This window comes from Balaenoptera musculus, chromosome 15 (assembly GCF_009873245.2).
Source record: "Balaenoptera musculus isolate JJ_BM4_2016_0621 chromosome 15, mBalMus1.pri.v3, whole genome shotgun sequence".
NCBI lineage: Eukaryota > Metazoa > Chordata > Mammalia > Artiodactyla > Balaenopteridae > Balaenoptera > Balaenoptera musculus.
In genome coordinates, this window is record NC_045799.1 from 12,291,681 (window position 1) to 12,307,381 (window position 15,701).

General features: G+C 42.5%; 1 protein-coding gene across 2 annotated transcripts in view; it reads right to left on the minus strand.

Moving 5' to 3' along the window:
* Positions 1 to 15,701, minus strand: part of ARFGEF2 (ADP ribosylation factor guanine nucleotide exchange factor 2) — a 100,267-nt gene that overhangs the window by 35,389 nt on the left and 49,177 nt on the right. For both annotated transcript variants that reach the window (XM_036825423.1, XM_036825422.1), the window contains exons 15-23: positions 15,502 to 15,613; positions 14,750 to 14,955; positions 10,715 to 10,799; positions 10,440 to 10,611; positions 9,315 to 9,466; positions 8,115 to 8,243; positions 6,915 to 7,073; positions 2,966 to 3,113; positions 1,727 to 1,826 (exon numbers count right to left, since the gene is read on the minus strand). In XM_036825423.1, the coding sequence (XP_036681318.1) occupies positions 1,727 to 1,826; positions 2,966 to 3,113; positions 6,915 to 7,073; positions 8,115 to 8,243; positions 9,315 to 9,466; positions 10,440 to 10,611; positions 10,715 to 10,799; positions 14,750 to 14,955; positions 15,502 to 15,613 (1,263 nt within the window). The remainder of the gene's footprint in view (positions 1 to 1,726; positions 1,827 to 2,965; positions 3,114 to 6,914; positions 7,074 to 8,114; positions 8,244 to 9,314; positions 9,467 to 10,439; positions 10,612 to 10,714; positions 10,800 to 14,749; positions 14,956 to 15,501; positions 15,614 to 15,701) is intronic.

A 15,701-nucleotide genomic window follows, 5' to 3' on the forward strand; every position in this document is an offset into this window, starting at 1 on the left:
CTGAGTTGAGAGCTGAAATGCTTATACTGATAGGAAGAGAAAGTGGCACATCAAAAGGATGGGGGAGAGTCAAGATATGATAGCATGGAATGTCACGACAGTGGGAATGGCAGACTGAGGACCTTTAAAAAGCTGCTCCTCCATAAGAGCAACCAAGAAAACTGGCAAAAATTCAACAAAATCAACTTTTTCAGACCTGAACTCTGGAAACTACCAAAGGCTTGTAAAAATGTTCCTTCAAGAATAATGGCTGAATCTTTAGACAGCATAGAGTTGGATCATGTTTATTTTAATCCATCCTGCCAATCTCACTTTAGATTCAAAGACACAAATAGGTTGAAAGTAAAAGTATGAAAGAAGACACAGCATGCAAACAGTAACCAAAAGAGAACAAGAGTAGCTGCACTGATATCAGACAATGTAGACTTAACACTAAAATCATTACTAAAGACAAAGAACATTTTATAATGATAAAAAGTTTAATCTGTCAAGAAAACCTAACAATTATAAACATATATGCATCTAACAACAGAGCCCCAAAATCATGAGGCAAAAAACACAGAATTAAACAGGAGAAATAGACAATTCAACAATGTCCAGAATCCGCAAACCTACACAAGCAGAAAGTATATCAGTGGTTACAGGAACGGCGGGAGAGGAAATGGGGAGCGACTGCAATAAATGCAGGGCTTCGTTATGGGGGTGATGAAAATGCTCTGAAATTAGATAGTGGTGATGGTTGCACAACTCTGAATATACTAAAAACCACTGAACTGTACACTTTAAAAAGAGTAAATCTTATGGTGTATGAATTATATCTCAACTTAAAACAACGAAACAGCACACAAAAAGGTGCTAGGCAAGTTACTACTGCGCACTATCTGGCTAAGGCAGAAAAACAGGAAAGAAATGTGCGGTTAATGGTACAACAAACATTTTATTGTATTAGCCTAAACCTAAGGGGAAAAGTAGGGAAAAACTCATCAAAAGTACATTACAGACAATACCTCTGTTGGAGAGAAGCAGAAAAGCAACAAGAGCGAGGTGATCAAAATATGCTGATTAAGAGTTTAAAATACTAGGAAAATTGTTCTGAGAGCAATACAAATTATGTCATAAATTCTATACTGCTATCATTTCAGAATTATCTATATTTAATGTACATGATTAATCAATGGTAATTTTCAGAGGTTTGTTGATTTTAAGAAAATTCCTATTTTAAGCCCTCATATATAATGAATATCTTCAAATGGGAATACCTGTATTTCTCCTGGATGTTTAGGTCAAGTTTTAAGTGAACAGAAACAGTGGGAAGGTTTTGAGGAAAAAGAAATGCAAATGTCAACTTGGCCAACTCTCACTCATGGGTAGGCTTTAAATCCGAAACTCTTCTTGAAATTTTTTAAAAAGTAATTTCTACACTAAGGAAACAAGGTGATTTAAAACACTAGCACCAGGAAAAACTCTTGTTTTTGACATAATTTGGTCACAGTTATAATTTTAAAAAAGGTTATGATACAATTCAAGATCAAAATCCAAACGAATGTGAAGGTAATTAGTAGCTGCGGATCATGTGTGCCACTTTTAATCTTTCCTAGTTTGAGTAATCTAGAACTGACAACACTTACAACAGTCAAACGAATTAGTGATCATTCATACCCAGTAAATATACAGAAGATGCCAAGCCACTGGGTAGTCCAGCTTCACTGGAGAAGAAAATCATTACCTGTCTACAGCTACGACCACACTCTGTGAGCTGGTCTCACCGACCGATTCCTGGAAGCTGGCCATCTGTCTTTTGTCCACTCCACCACTCACCAAATTACCTGAAACACAATGCACAAAATCAATGGTGTTTCCAAAACAGTGAAGTATTTAGAACAAAGTATCCTGTGATATCCAATATGCACAGACAAGAAACATTAGTGAGAATGGTTTGCAGGCAAAACAAACAAACAACCCCCCAATGATGACAGAATAAAATTAAACTCAGGTTTTGGCATTTGGCATTCAGAATACATTCTTAGTAGAGGCTCCCTGGCTTGTACCATTCATCTCCCTTTCTTAAGCGTCTTTTACATTTTTATAGTATTAAATGTCTCTTTTTAGGAAAACAAATTCAAATTGATCAATACTAACTCAGAGCTCCTAGAACACATAATGGTTTCCACAAGCAGAAGGTCTGGAGAGCTCTCTAGGATTTCACTCCAGTCACCCTCATATACACCCCAAGAAGTAGGTGCTATTACCCCTCCCCCATTTTCAGAGTCTGTGCTTTTATACTGTACTACTGTATGTGGGACCTAGGAAGCCTGCTCTCTGCATCAAATGGCCTGGGTTTGAAACTTACCTCTGCCACTTCCTCATAATGTTCACCTTGTTCAAGTCACTTCACCCTCTGTACCTCACTTTCCTCATTTACAAAATGGGGATGATAACAGCCCCAATTTCACTGAGTTGTTACAAGGTTTAAATGAATTAAAATATATAAACTGAGTGCTTAGAATGTGGCCTGGCACGTTTGTTTACCCTTTTTACTATTATTATTATTACATCACGGACAAGAGAGTCTCTCAGTTCACTGTATCGCCAGAAATAATTCTACTTTGATAAGAACATCAGTTAACAAAAGATGAACATGGAAGAGAGGTTGAATCTACCTTTGAAAATCTAGAGATACACACACCCACTCCTCGAATACCAGATGGCTTTCCCTCCAACATACTTATACGTATAGAAAGAAAAGTAATGCACCCTGCTGATGTTGATAAAATAGGCATTTACTCGACAGTTTAATCACAACTTAGAGAGCTGAGGCAGCACTTCCGCTTCCATCAACAAACATACTGTCAGGTGACATGTAAGGAAGAGACGATCTACGGGACAGTCCTGATGAGACAAGAAGGGTTTCATGCCGGTTAACTGGTGAGTCCGTGACGGCTGGCTGGGGGGCCTGGTATCTTACCGAGGCCAAGGCCCATGAACTCTTCTCCCGACAACGTGTGGCCCTTCAGGCTCCCTTCTCTTTCACGCCCGGACCCAGACAGGTAGCGCGTCTTCACACCGGTTCCTATCAGCTGAGCGAGCTCCAGCTGGCTGATGCATTTCAAGATCTGATGAAAAGAAGGTGTGAAGAGATGAGTTCCCATTTCATTGGCTGAAAAGGGCACTATCATCTTAAATTAGCCAATAGAGAGTTCTCTGAAGCAAGCAGCTTTTCAGGTGAGAATAAAATCTGAGGGTCTCAGACTGGCTTCCCTAGTTCCAGCTAGGCAACCCTCTGAGTGTGGGTCTGGAAGACAGATTTCACTATTTTTTTTTTTTTTAACCATTAAAAAGGGAAAGAGAAAACGAGCAAAAGAAAAACTGGTACAGTAGAGTTATGCTACACAGATGTTTAGTTATGCAAATTTAATAAGTGCTCAATAAAGAAAGAAAAAGCATTTGATTGGAGCAGGGGATTCCATCCACCATGCCACTCAGTAAGTGCACCATCTAGTCTGACTCAGCCACCCCCCATCTCCCTTCCACCCGACCCCTCAGATATACAACACACTAGACTCCCCAGCCTCCCTGCTGCTCCTTTACCTCGACACGTCTAGTCCTACCCCAGAGCCTTTGCACTCGCTGTTCCTTATGCTTGAACGTGTTCCTTATGCTCCTCCCCATGGCTCACTCCTTAGATTCCCAGCTCAGACATGTGTTCCTCAGACAGACCTCCCTCGACCGCCCTGAGATCACACACCCTCCCCTGGCCACACATATTTTTTTTCCTTAGCACTTACTACTTTTTGGCATTATGCCAGGTATTTGTTTGTTCTCTGTCTTAAGAGCCAACAGGGCATTAACTCTGTCTTATTCACTGCTGAATCCCCAGTGCTTAAAATAGTTGGTGATTATTATTTGGTTAATCAAATAGATGAGAATGTGCCCTGGAATGGTGTGCAGTAGGAGAAAAGACTATCTCCCAGCCCTACGGGGTGGTTCAGGTGCTTGACAACGCGTCCCTTCGCACAGGCTGTCTCTCACCTGGAGCTTACCCTGAGAAACAGAGATTGGTTTCAACTTCTACTGGAGCAAAAACTGGCTGCTTAAAACTTACTGAGGGATGGCGGCATGTAGACCTCCAGGTAAACCCTTCCTAAGGAATTTCCATGGGGACTTCTGACTAAAGCTGAGTTTTGCTTTTCATGGTGACCTTACAATCCAATCCCAGAGTATGGGACTCCGCTATACCACTGAGCACTGCTGAGTATTTTCACTTATAAACTGCCTTCCCCTTGACTGAGAAAGGTACTTAATTCGGCCAGAGAGAGCCAACGCCTGACTGTTTCATATGGCATGATACTGTTAAATTACTACTAGTAAACTGCTAGTGTCCTCCCTTTTCCAGAAGCTGGAATCTCAAGTATGTCAATAACACTTGTAGCCGAGGACTTACTGATTCCAACCTGATTTCTCAAGGTTTCTGCATATCGAATAGGTGGTTGATTCATTTTTAACATTTCCAGATGCTGCTATATACTTGGCAACTGGCAGGAACCCCACCTTCACCATATCTCTCAGGTTAAAGAAAAAAGAAAGTTGTAGGAGAGAAAGCAGCTATTTATTGATTCACTAGGTATCACGACTCCTCAGAAAACAGGAAATTATTTCTTAAAAAAGCACACAACTAGGGGCTTCCCTGGTGGCGCAGTGGTTGAGAATCTGCCTGCCAGTGCAAGGGACACGGGTACGAGCCCTGGTCTGGGAAGATCCCACATGCCGCGGAGCAACTGGGCCCGTGAGCCACAACTACTGAGCCTGCGCGTCTGGAGCCTGTGCTCCACAACAAGAGAGGCCGCAATAGTGAGAGGCCCGCGCACCGCGATGAAGAGTGGCCCCCGCTTGCCACAACTATAGAAAGCCCTCGCACAGAAACGAAGACCCAACACAGCCATAAATAAATAAATAAATTAATTAAAAAAAAAAAAAAAAAAAAAGCACACAACTCAAAACACCACCACTGCCCCCCCCCCCATCTTTTCTAATATGGAATACTCCAGAGTGGTGACAGAGAAAGGAAACATTTGGTGAAAAGGGACTGAGGCATGTGCCATGATGATGAGCATCATGACGACCGTGACTGCTAATATCTACTGAGTTCTTACTACTTGCCAAATGCAGTTGTAAGCCCTTTTCCACATGTTAACCCCCTTTTTCTCTCAGAACAACCCTATGAAGATTGTAGAGAGGAGGAAGATGAGGCTCAAAGACTAAGCAACTTGCCATGTCATACAGGCAGGAAAAGGGTGATACCCAGACTGGATGCCAGCCGTCTGGCTCTAGGCCTTTCCCCTGAACCACATGACCCCCATGGCAGGAGGAGGCTGATAGCAATTTTCTTTCTAGGTCACCACAGTCCCCACCACTCTCCATGCCCTCACCTCTACTCTTTCAGTTTTCTCTCTAAAACAAAAAGTAATACGTACAGACAGTAGAGAAATTAGAAAACTTCAGGAAAAAAAGAAAGTAAATCGCCTGTATAATGCTATCACACAGATAGGATGTTAACATTCCTGTTTATCTTTTCAAATCCATTTTCTGTGTACGTTTGGCACGAGGGACGAAGCCTCACAATGTTTATAACGATTTTTTCATTTAATATACTGTGATCACCTTCCCACAGTGTTACAGTGTTTAATAACATCTTTACCTTTTTCTCTGAAGTCTCTTTTAATCCACAGGCCCGCCCCCGCCTCGTCCCCAACCATCTACTATTTTCCATGCAATGTATTTGTTGAAGAACCTGGTCACAGGCTCTGAGGCTCTGTCACATCCTAGAGTTTGCACGCTGCATTCTCATGATACCATTTACCGTGCTCCTCTGTCCCCTACATTTCCTTTAAACTGACAGTGGAGGCTTGAATTGACTCAGGTTGGAGTTTTGGGCAAAAACATTTCTTAGGAGGTATTGTGTGCTTCCATCAGGGAGCATGTCATGTCCGGCTGTCTCTCCCTTCAGCAACATTATTTTATTTTGTTTGGTTTGGTTTTATTTCTTTATTTTTTTAAGATTTTTTTTTTTGATGTGGATCATTTTTAAAGTCTTTATTGAATTTGTTACAATATTGCTTCTGTTTTATGTTCTGGATTTTTGGCCACAAGGCATGTGGGATCTTAGCTCCCTGACCAGGGATCGAAGCTGCACCCCCTGCACTGGAAGGCACAGTCTCAACCACTGGGCCTCCGGGGAAGTCCCTCAGCAACATCATTTTAAGTGGCCACACAGAATTCTAAGGAGTGGTGCAGCACACTTTTTTAAAAAAAGAGCAATCTCTCATTGTTGGGACATCTAGGCTGTTTCTAACTTAATTTTTCCCTTCAACAACTAAAATTTCGATGAACAACCCTTCAAACACCTGTTTGTGCACATGGATAATTATATCCTTACGTGAATCTCTTAGAATATGGTTTAGGTAAATAAAAACGTGAAACCACTGGCAATTTCCCTAATGGCTCATTGTAGATGCTGACCATCTCTTTTCTGATACACTTAGGAGAAATCGGGCTCCTTGGCTTTGCCTTAAACCTACTCTCTGGTGGTAAGAGCTCTCAGGAGGTACATAAGGACTTGGGAAAAGTGGGAAGAAAGCTGCCACAACAGAAGTGCTCTCCGTGTGGACACTGGCCACCGGGGACAGGAGCACCTTGTGAGGTGGCACATCTGAGGCATTTCACCCACCATGCCCCAGGGAGTCTGACTTTTCTGATACATGATGTATTTGAGGAATGAGACAAAACCCAGTTAAAGTTAGGCTTGACTTCAAGAAAAATGGAATCGACCAAAGAGAGACTGGCTCTGAATCAAAGGAAAGCTGGGACTCATCCTCACTAAGAAAAGGCAACCACCAGGCTTTCAAAGAAACACACACCTCGTGCCAGGAATTCCCGAGGTAGTTGCCGTCCGTGTGAGCCACCGTGATGAGTGTCTTTATGGTGTCGATGTTCTTCTGCTTCATCTCTGTGATGCTGGAGCTGGCCGTCAGCAGGGAGAAGCGCGCAAGGGCCTGAACGTAGGCATCTCGTTCCAGCTGTAAGGGAAGCCGAGAGGGAACGCTGAGATCCCGCCCAGAGCAAGACCATTTTCACACTGAAGGGACTGAGCACTGGATCCTCTGCCGCCTCCTGTACGCACGTCGACAGGTTTCACGTACATGAACACACCAGTTACTCCACGCTGCTATCCTTCCGCTACCTGAACAGCCCATCTCATGTTTGAGAACTAGTCTCTCCCTTGCAGCTGACCTCAGACTGATGTTCACGTTCCATTCCGTTCGGAGGGAGTAGGGGAGGAATCTGCCGAATGCTAAGGTTGTCACATAAATGCTAATTTCTACAACAATCCTGCAAGGTAGGTCTGTTTTCTCAAGTTTACAAATGAGGAAATAAATGGTGTCTTAGGGGGAAGTTAGCTAGACCAATGCTAGAGAAGCAGCGGAGCTGAGGTTTGAAACCCAGATTGTCTGATGTCAAAGCCCGGGGTCTTGGTACAAAAGAAAATGTCTAACTGTAAGATAAATGGGAACAGAAGACTGAGTTTTTCAACATAAATGGGTACCAATTCTTAGTGATTTAGAAAATGATACATGGGACTGACAACTTCCTGATTTCCTAACATTTTGAGAATTGTATTTTGCTTATTTGCTTATTTGAATTTTTCAAGAGTCAGAAGATTTACAGACATATTCATTGTGCATTGAACTATTTATTTCCCCCAGAGAAGACCTGGAAATAAGGGAAATTAAAATAATAAGCTGACTTGAAAAGGAAAAACAATATTTTAAGCACCAGGGCAGGCAGTTAGCCAGACGGACAGGAAGGCTGTTTTGTCAAATCCATTTAAGTAGCTTGGACCCCACCTACCTTCAAAGAATGTTTTACTCCAAATCTCCAATTTTTTCCCCTAATGAGGCTGTTGCCAGCACAAATCTGCGGGCTTCCTCTCGGTGGGCATGAGTACGGAGTTTGCTGAGATGTTTTTGGTTAATTGGAAATGTCTGATAGTTTCTAAATTTTGCCAAATCTGAAAGAACACGGCCCACCAGTATCTCTGGAGCTGTGCTTATACCCACCTGCATTCCAAAGATGCAGGCAATCCGGATCGCACATCGGATGCCTTCCAGACACAGGGAGGCCACTTCCGTGTCGTCACAGTTCTGCAGTCCGATGCTGTAGGCTGCCAACAGCGGCGTCCACACCAGCTACCAAGGAAGGAAGGTTTCAATAACGTCTAGAATCTCAGTGTGTTAGAGCACTTAGAGGCCACACTGTTAGTTATGAGCACAGCCAGGATGCCAAGTTCACTGCTACTTTGATTCATTCACAAAGTAAAATAATTCCTCCTAAACTGTGGTCAAAGCTGTCACTATAGATATGCCATTTACTAAACGTACAGTTCTAAAGGAAGGATGGCAAACATGCGGCTAGTGTGCCACCACCATACCTATCTGTGCTCATGGCAGACATCACTGATCAGTCAGAGATCCCACTCCCTGCTGAGTCTAATCAGGGCTCGAGAATCCTTTACACAGTGCAGCAGGCATCCATCACTAATCAGAGGCCGGCATGCAAGGTGAAATCTATAAGCAACTTGTGTTCTATAAACTTTGTTTATTGAAAGGTTCCTAATTCAAATTATTTAGACTTTACTTTTCCTCCAAGTTTCTTGTGAATTCCCTGAAAATAAAAGCTCACAAAAATCTAGAATTGATCAGTTAACAGGATATTAACAGTTACTATAAAAACATCTTAGAGAAAAACATGAGTGCTATGTATTTAGAAAGGTACCTTTTCTAGACATTTAAAAAACAGAGACCTTAGGATATTGTCTTTTACTTCTACCTAATTTCATCTGATAAACTAACCCTGAGGCCACTGAGATGAGATGTCACAATAAAACTGTCTCTTATGCCTGAATAATTATTAATTCATTCAATCCCCCCAGCAGCCCTGTAGCACTCTGTATTTGTCTCCATTTCACAGACGATGAACAGAGAGAAGCTGAATAACCTCACCATGGTCAAAGAGCGACAAAGTGGCAAAAGCAGGGTTTAAACCAGACGTTCTGACGGTAGAGCCCATGCTGACGTAGCCCTAGCACCATCACAGGGCTTCTAGGAAGGACTTGCTTTACTTGCTGTCCAGAAAGACACACCCAGGCTTGGCCTTTTCCTCTCCTCAATCTCTTCACCATTATAAACTCGCTGGTGAGCTTCTGGCTGGTCAGCTCTAGAATCAGGCTTAGCTGTGTCCTAACTTCTCAGGATACTCACTTTGAACATTGGCCGGACGTGGTCCAGGTGAGTGGCACTCGTAAACGGGGCTTTGGCGTGGCTCACAGCCTCCATCAGGGCTTTGGCTGTTTTAGCCATTTGCTCCATCTCCAAGTTGTATAGTAGCCGTCGCTGCTTTTCACTAGCGACACCTACAAAGAAATAAGAGAATAATAGCAGCTAACATTCACTGAGTGCTTGCTATGTGCCAGGCTCTGTTTCAAAAGATTTACAACAATTAACTCACAAACGCTCATGAGGACCACTACACGAGTCTGTTACAAGTATTATTGCCATTTTACTGATGGGAAATGAGGCACAAAGACATTAAGTGACTTGCCCAGGGTCACACAACTAATAAGCAGTAGAGCTGGGACTTGAATCCAGGCAGCATGGCTCTAGAGCCCGTGCTCTAAACCAGCGGCCCCCAATCTTTTTGGCACCAGGGACGGGTTTCGTGGAAGACAATTTTTCCACGGACCTGGGGGGAGGGGATGATTTCGGATGACTCAAGCACATTACATTTATTGTGCACTTTATTATTATTACATTGTAATACATAATGAAATAATTATACAACTCACCATAATGCTGACAGGAGGCGGAGCTCAGGCGGTAATGCGAGCAATGAGGAGCAGCTGTAAATACAGATGAAGCTTCACTCGCTCGCCCGCTGCTCACCTCCTGCTGTGCGGCCCGGTTCCTAACAGGCTGCGGACCGGAACCAGTCAGTGGCCCGGGGGTTGGGGAGCCCTGCTCTAAACATACACACTGCTGCCTCTCAAATAAAGAAACTGATAGTTTCACAGGGGTGTTAACGCAGAGAATTCTAATCAAGATTGGCACAATCACCACTGGTATTACAGCAGAGTTTTAAGGAACATCTCTGGGGAATAACTTAGCTCTAAGATTATTTTAAATTCCCTCTTATAACTAATTACAAATCTAGCAAGAAGATAAGTGATATTACGAAAGTGCCAACATAATCATAATAACTAATTTAATCACATTTCTTATTCAGATAGCTAGATATGCAACTTAAATCTATCACCAGGGAACTTAATCATGCATTCTGATACACTCGAAAATTGGAATTAATAGAAATAATTTGCCATTAGACCTTACTCTGCTTAGTAGATTTGGTTGCAATCGTGTGTTCTTTTGTTTCTTTCATCGCAATTTTCTTGCCTTCTATCTCTTCATAGATGCTTGAGAGATATTCTTCAGGCAGATCTTTACTATCATTGATACCCCGATTCATTTTAATATACTGCTCTTTTGTCATTTTATTTTTTACCTGAAATTTAAAAAAATTAAGAACCCATTTAGAACACAGTCAATGGCCCAAATAAAGCTCCTTATTTAGCCACTATAGTATATGTATCATTAAAATATTTTACCTGAGGGCTGTGCAAGTCTGTAGTTAGCATAATAATTGAATATGCTAGGACATATGCAGTGTCAGCACTAGCAAATAGAGTCTGCCTGAAAAAAAAAAAAGATTCCAGATGTGAGAACATACACGGAGCCGAGGCTGGAAGGGTACAGTGCTCAAGGAGATGTGCTTCTCTCAGAGCAGGCCAGCTGCTCTTTGGGATGCTTTCATCATCACTGAATGATAACTAATGATCCAGAGTGTAGAAAAAGCTAGTTAAGAATACGTGTCAGATTTAGACTTCTTTGAATAAAGCAGTTTCAAGTCGATTTTTTTTTGTTTAACATCTTTATTGGAGTATAATTGCTTTACAATGGTGTGTTAGTTTCTGCTTTATAACAAAGTGAATCAGTTATACATATACATATGTTCCCATATCTCTTCCCTCTTGCGTCTCCCTCCCTCCCACCCTCCCTATCCCACCCCTCTAGGTGGTCACAAAGCACCGAGCTGATCTCCCTGTGCTATGCGGCTGCTTCCCACTAGCTATCTATTTTACATTTGGTAGTGTATATATGTCAATGTCACTCTCTCACCCTGTCCCATCTTACCCCTCCCCCTCCCCATATCCTCAAGTCCATTCTCTAGTAGGTCTGTGTCTTTATTCCCGTCTTGCCACTAGGTTCTTCATGACCTTTTTTTTTTTCCCTTAGATTCCATATATATGTGTTAGCATACTGTATTTGTTTTTCTCTTTCTGACTTACTTCACTCTGTATGACAGACTCTAACTCCATCCACCTCACTACAAATACCTCCATTTCATTTCTTTTTATGGCTGAGTAATATTCCATTGTATATATGTGCCACATCTTCTTTATCCATTCATCTGATGATGGACACTTAGGTTGCTTCCATGTCCTGGCTATTGTAAATAGAGCTGCAATGAACATTTTGGTACATGACTCTTTTTGAATTATGGTTTTCTCGGGGTATATGCCCAGTAGCGGGATTGCTGGGTGGTATGGTAGTTCTATTTTTAGTTTTTTAAGGAACCTCCATACTGTTCTCCATAGTGGCTGTATCAATTTACATTCCCACCAACAGTGCAGGAGTGTTCCCTTTTCTCCACACCCTCTCCAGCATTTATTGTTTATAGATTTTTTGATGATGGCCATTCTGACCGGTGTGAGATGATATCTCATTGTAGTTTTGATTTGCATTTCTCTAATGATTAATGATGTTGAGCATTCTTTCATGTGTCTGTTGGCAATCTGTATATCTTCTTTGGAGAAATGTCTATTTAGGTCTTCTGCCCATTTTCGGATTGGGTTGTTTGTTTTTCTGTTATTGAGGTGCATGAGCTGCTTGTAAATCTTGGAGATTAATCCTTTGTCAGTTGCTTCATTTGCAAATATTTTCTCCCATTCTGAGGGCTGTCTTTTGGTCTTGTTTATGGTTTCCTTTGCTGTGCAAAAGCTTTTAAGTTTCATTAGGTCCCATTTGTTTATTTGTGTTTTTATTTCCATTTCTCTAGGAGCTGGGTCAAAAAGGATCTTGCTGTGATTTATGTCATAGAGTGTTCTGCCTATGTTTTCCTCTAAGAGTTTGATAGTGTCTGGCCTTACATTTAGGTCTTTAATCCACTTTGAGTTTATTTTTGTGTATGGTGTCAGGGAGTGTTCTAATTTCATACTTTTACATGTACCTGTCCAGTTTTCCCAGCACCACTTATTGAAGAGGCTGTCTTTTCTCCACTGTATATGCTTGCCTCCTTTATCAAAGATAAGGTGACCATAGGTGCGTGGGTTTATCTCTGGGCTTTCTATCCTGTTCCATTGATCTATGTTTCTGTTTTTGTGCCAGTACCAAACTGTCTTGATTACTGTAGCTTTGTAATATAGTCTGAAGTCAGGGAGCCTGATTCCTCCAGCTCCATTTTTCGTTCTCAAGATCACTTTGGCTATTCAGGGTCTTTTGTGTTTCCATACAAATTGTGAAATTTTTTGTTCTAGTTCTGTGAAAAATGCCAGTGGTAGTTTGATAAGGATTGCATTGAATCTGTAGATTGCTTTGGGTAGTAGAGTCATTTTCACAATGTTGATTCTTCCAATCCAATCCTTAAGGAGCCTCCAGGGCCAGGGACGAGGGTGAGGCAAGCGAGGCCCCCCTACTCCCAGGTGCCGACCCTACAGCACATGACTCTGAGCGAGGCCCTTTACAGTCTGCACCTTTAGTGCTTCGCTTGCCTCACCTTGGTCCTGTTCCTGAGAATATCTACTGTGTGCTAGGCACCAGGTGGAAAGATGACTAAAACTCCTGTCCAGTTATTAGCCATTTAAAGTTTACTTTATACACTATAATATTTAACAGCAGAAATACAAAGAAAAATATTTATGTTGCTTTAATAAACAATATGCTGGTGAAGGCTGACTTTTTTTCCCTCAGGCAAGAGAAGAAAGACAAATACTTGGGGATGCACAGCCTTGTAATACATGAGGCTAAAGAAAAACTTGTCTATCCAAACTGCCCCCAACAGGAGAAGGAGAAGTTCTGAAGAACACAGTAAAAGGTCTACATTCTAACGTGACATTTAATTGGGTCACGTATTTACCGACTAGGGGACACAGACCAAGGTCTCTAGGTCCACATAAGATATATGTTTAAAGTAAATAACATCTAATTGTGTCTTCACAGAAAATTCTAATACCTATTTGGTTAAAATGACCAGAGGCTGCCTTTGCTGACCAGGTCATCTCATGGGGACAGCTTGCTGTGCACTTGGAGGATTGGGACCAATTAATATGAAAACCAAGCTGACTTAAGAGGCAAAACTGTTCTCAAAATGTTCCCACTGAAAATTTTCCACTTCACGTTCACAATATATTCAGACATTCTTAACTTCATGTTCAGAGGAAAGAGCATGAGCTTTTCTGAGTCAGACAAATTCATATTCAATCTCTGCTACTTTCTAGCTGATTAATTTCTGGACAGGTTGCTCACTATCTCAGAGCCTGTTTCCTCACCTATAAAACAGGGATACTACCTCCCAGGCTTACCGTTAATTAGATGAAATGCATGTAAAACTCACGGCATGGCTGGCACACAGGAGGTGTTTAATAAAGGTTAGCTCTCCTTTCAATTTCCATTTCCTATACAAAAATGAACTACCTATCAAAAAAGGTCCCAAGGGACTTCCCTGGTGGTGCAGTGGTTAAAAATCCTCCTGCCAATGCAGGGGACATGGGTTCGAGCCCTGGTCTGGGAAAGATCCCACATGCCGCAGAGCAAATGAGCCCGTGCGCCACAACTATGGAGCCTGTGCTCTAGAGCCTGTGACCCACAACTAGTGAGCCCACGTGCCACAACTAATGAAGCCCACGCGCCTAGAGCCCGTGTTTCGCAACAAGAGAAGCCTCCACAATGAGAAGCCCGAGCACCGCAACGAAGAGTAGCCCCCACTCGCCGCAACTAGAGAAAGCCCGCGCACAGCAACGAAGACCCAACGCAGCCAAAAATAAATAAAATAAAATAATAATTAAAAAATTGAACTGTAGGGAAAATAAACTATTTTAAAAATAAAAGAATTAAAAAAAATTTTTTTAATTAAAAAAATAATAATAGTTAAAAAAAAGGCCCCAAGATGAAATCATGTACGTAGGTAGGGTTTTATTAGTTACAGAGCCATTTCAATAATCTGTTCATCAGTATGTAATCAAAGAAAAACTAAAATTCTTCAGATCTACCCCATATATTAAGTCAGGGAGCTGTTCTTGATTAGGGAAGAGATGCCTGAGTGCCTCTTCTCAACCCACAGAACTGCTCTTTTGTCATAATTAAGAGCGTGGGCTCTAGCTGTGTAGTCTTGGGCAAGTTACTTAGCCTCTCTGGTCCTCAACCTCCTGTAGAGGGGACATGAACGGTCGAGGTGAGGTCTTACGTGAGACACAGTGAACAGAAACTTTAATAGCCTGGCGCGGATTAAACCCCAACCACGCTAAGACTGGTGCTCTGAGGAAGGCAAAAAGAGAGCGCAGAAGGGACTTAAACACGGTGCTCACCCCTGGTTGCACTCTATGTATCTTGCAGCAAACTTCTCCATTAACCGATCAATCTTCTGAGCTTCCCCAGGTAGGCGGAAACCTTCTAGAAACGTCCGCAGGGCTGAGACAAACTCCTTTTCACAGAAGTCAAGTTGGTCCACATAGGCATACATCACCTCCTTGTTGAACTTCATGCTTTCTCCCAGAAAATCACCTACTTGGGTCTGAAACATACACACTCACTCATACCTACAAATTGTCAAATATTAACACCCAGTGAAAGACACTTCAGTCAAAGGCGGGGCGGGGGCCCCGAATGCCCCGGCTCTAAACACCCAGAATGGGCTGAACTGCTAGAAAAGTTAGGCAACTCCCTGAGCCTGCCCACCCACCCAACCATTCCAGGTTCAGAGTGTCCCGCCACGAAGGAAGCGGGGGAGGCACAGGAGACTGAAAAGTGGAGGAATGATGGGGCGCACTCAGGAGGGAGGTGAGCTGCCAACGAGCACCCAGAACCGTTCCTAGCAGCCAAGGGGCACTTTTAGCTCTGACACTGTCCCACCAAATACACTACCACCTGTCAGGAGGCTGGTTTATTCCCTTTAAAGCACTTTTTGCAACACTGGCCAAAGGGATAAACAGGACTGCTGTAAGCAGGGGTGTGGACAATAGCACTGCACTCAGGGTCGGCCAGTCTCTAGGTTAAAGCCAGTAAGGTCTCAGAATCACACGAAAGAACCCACATGCTCGTACCCAGCCCCCAGTCTTACAGAATCGAGGCGCTCCTCCTGGTGCAGAAATTGGGCAATGTCTTCAACTGACGTTCCCAGCATGCCCTGCTCCTGGAGATACTGGATCCCTCTCTTGGGTTTCTTGTTGAACCTTTTCCAAGAGATGGGACACAGGTTGCTTATTTCAAACTCTGGAGGATAGAAAAAAGCTAGCATTTGAGGCAAATTACAGTAACACC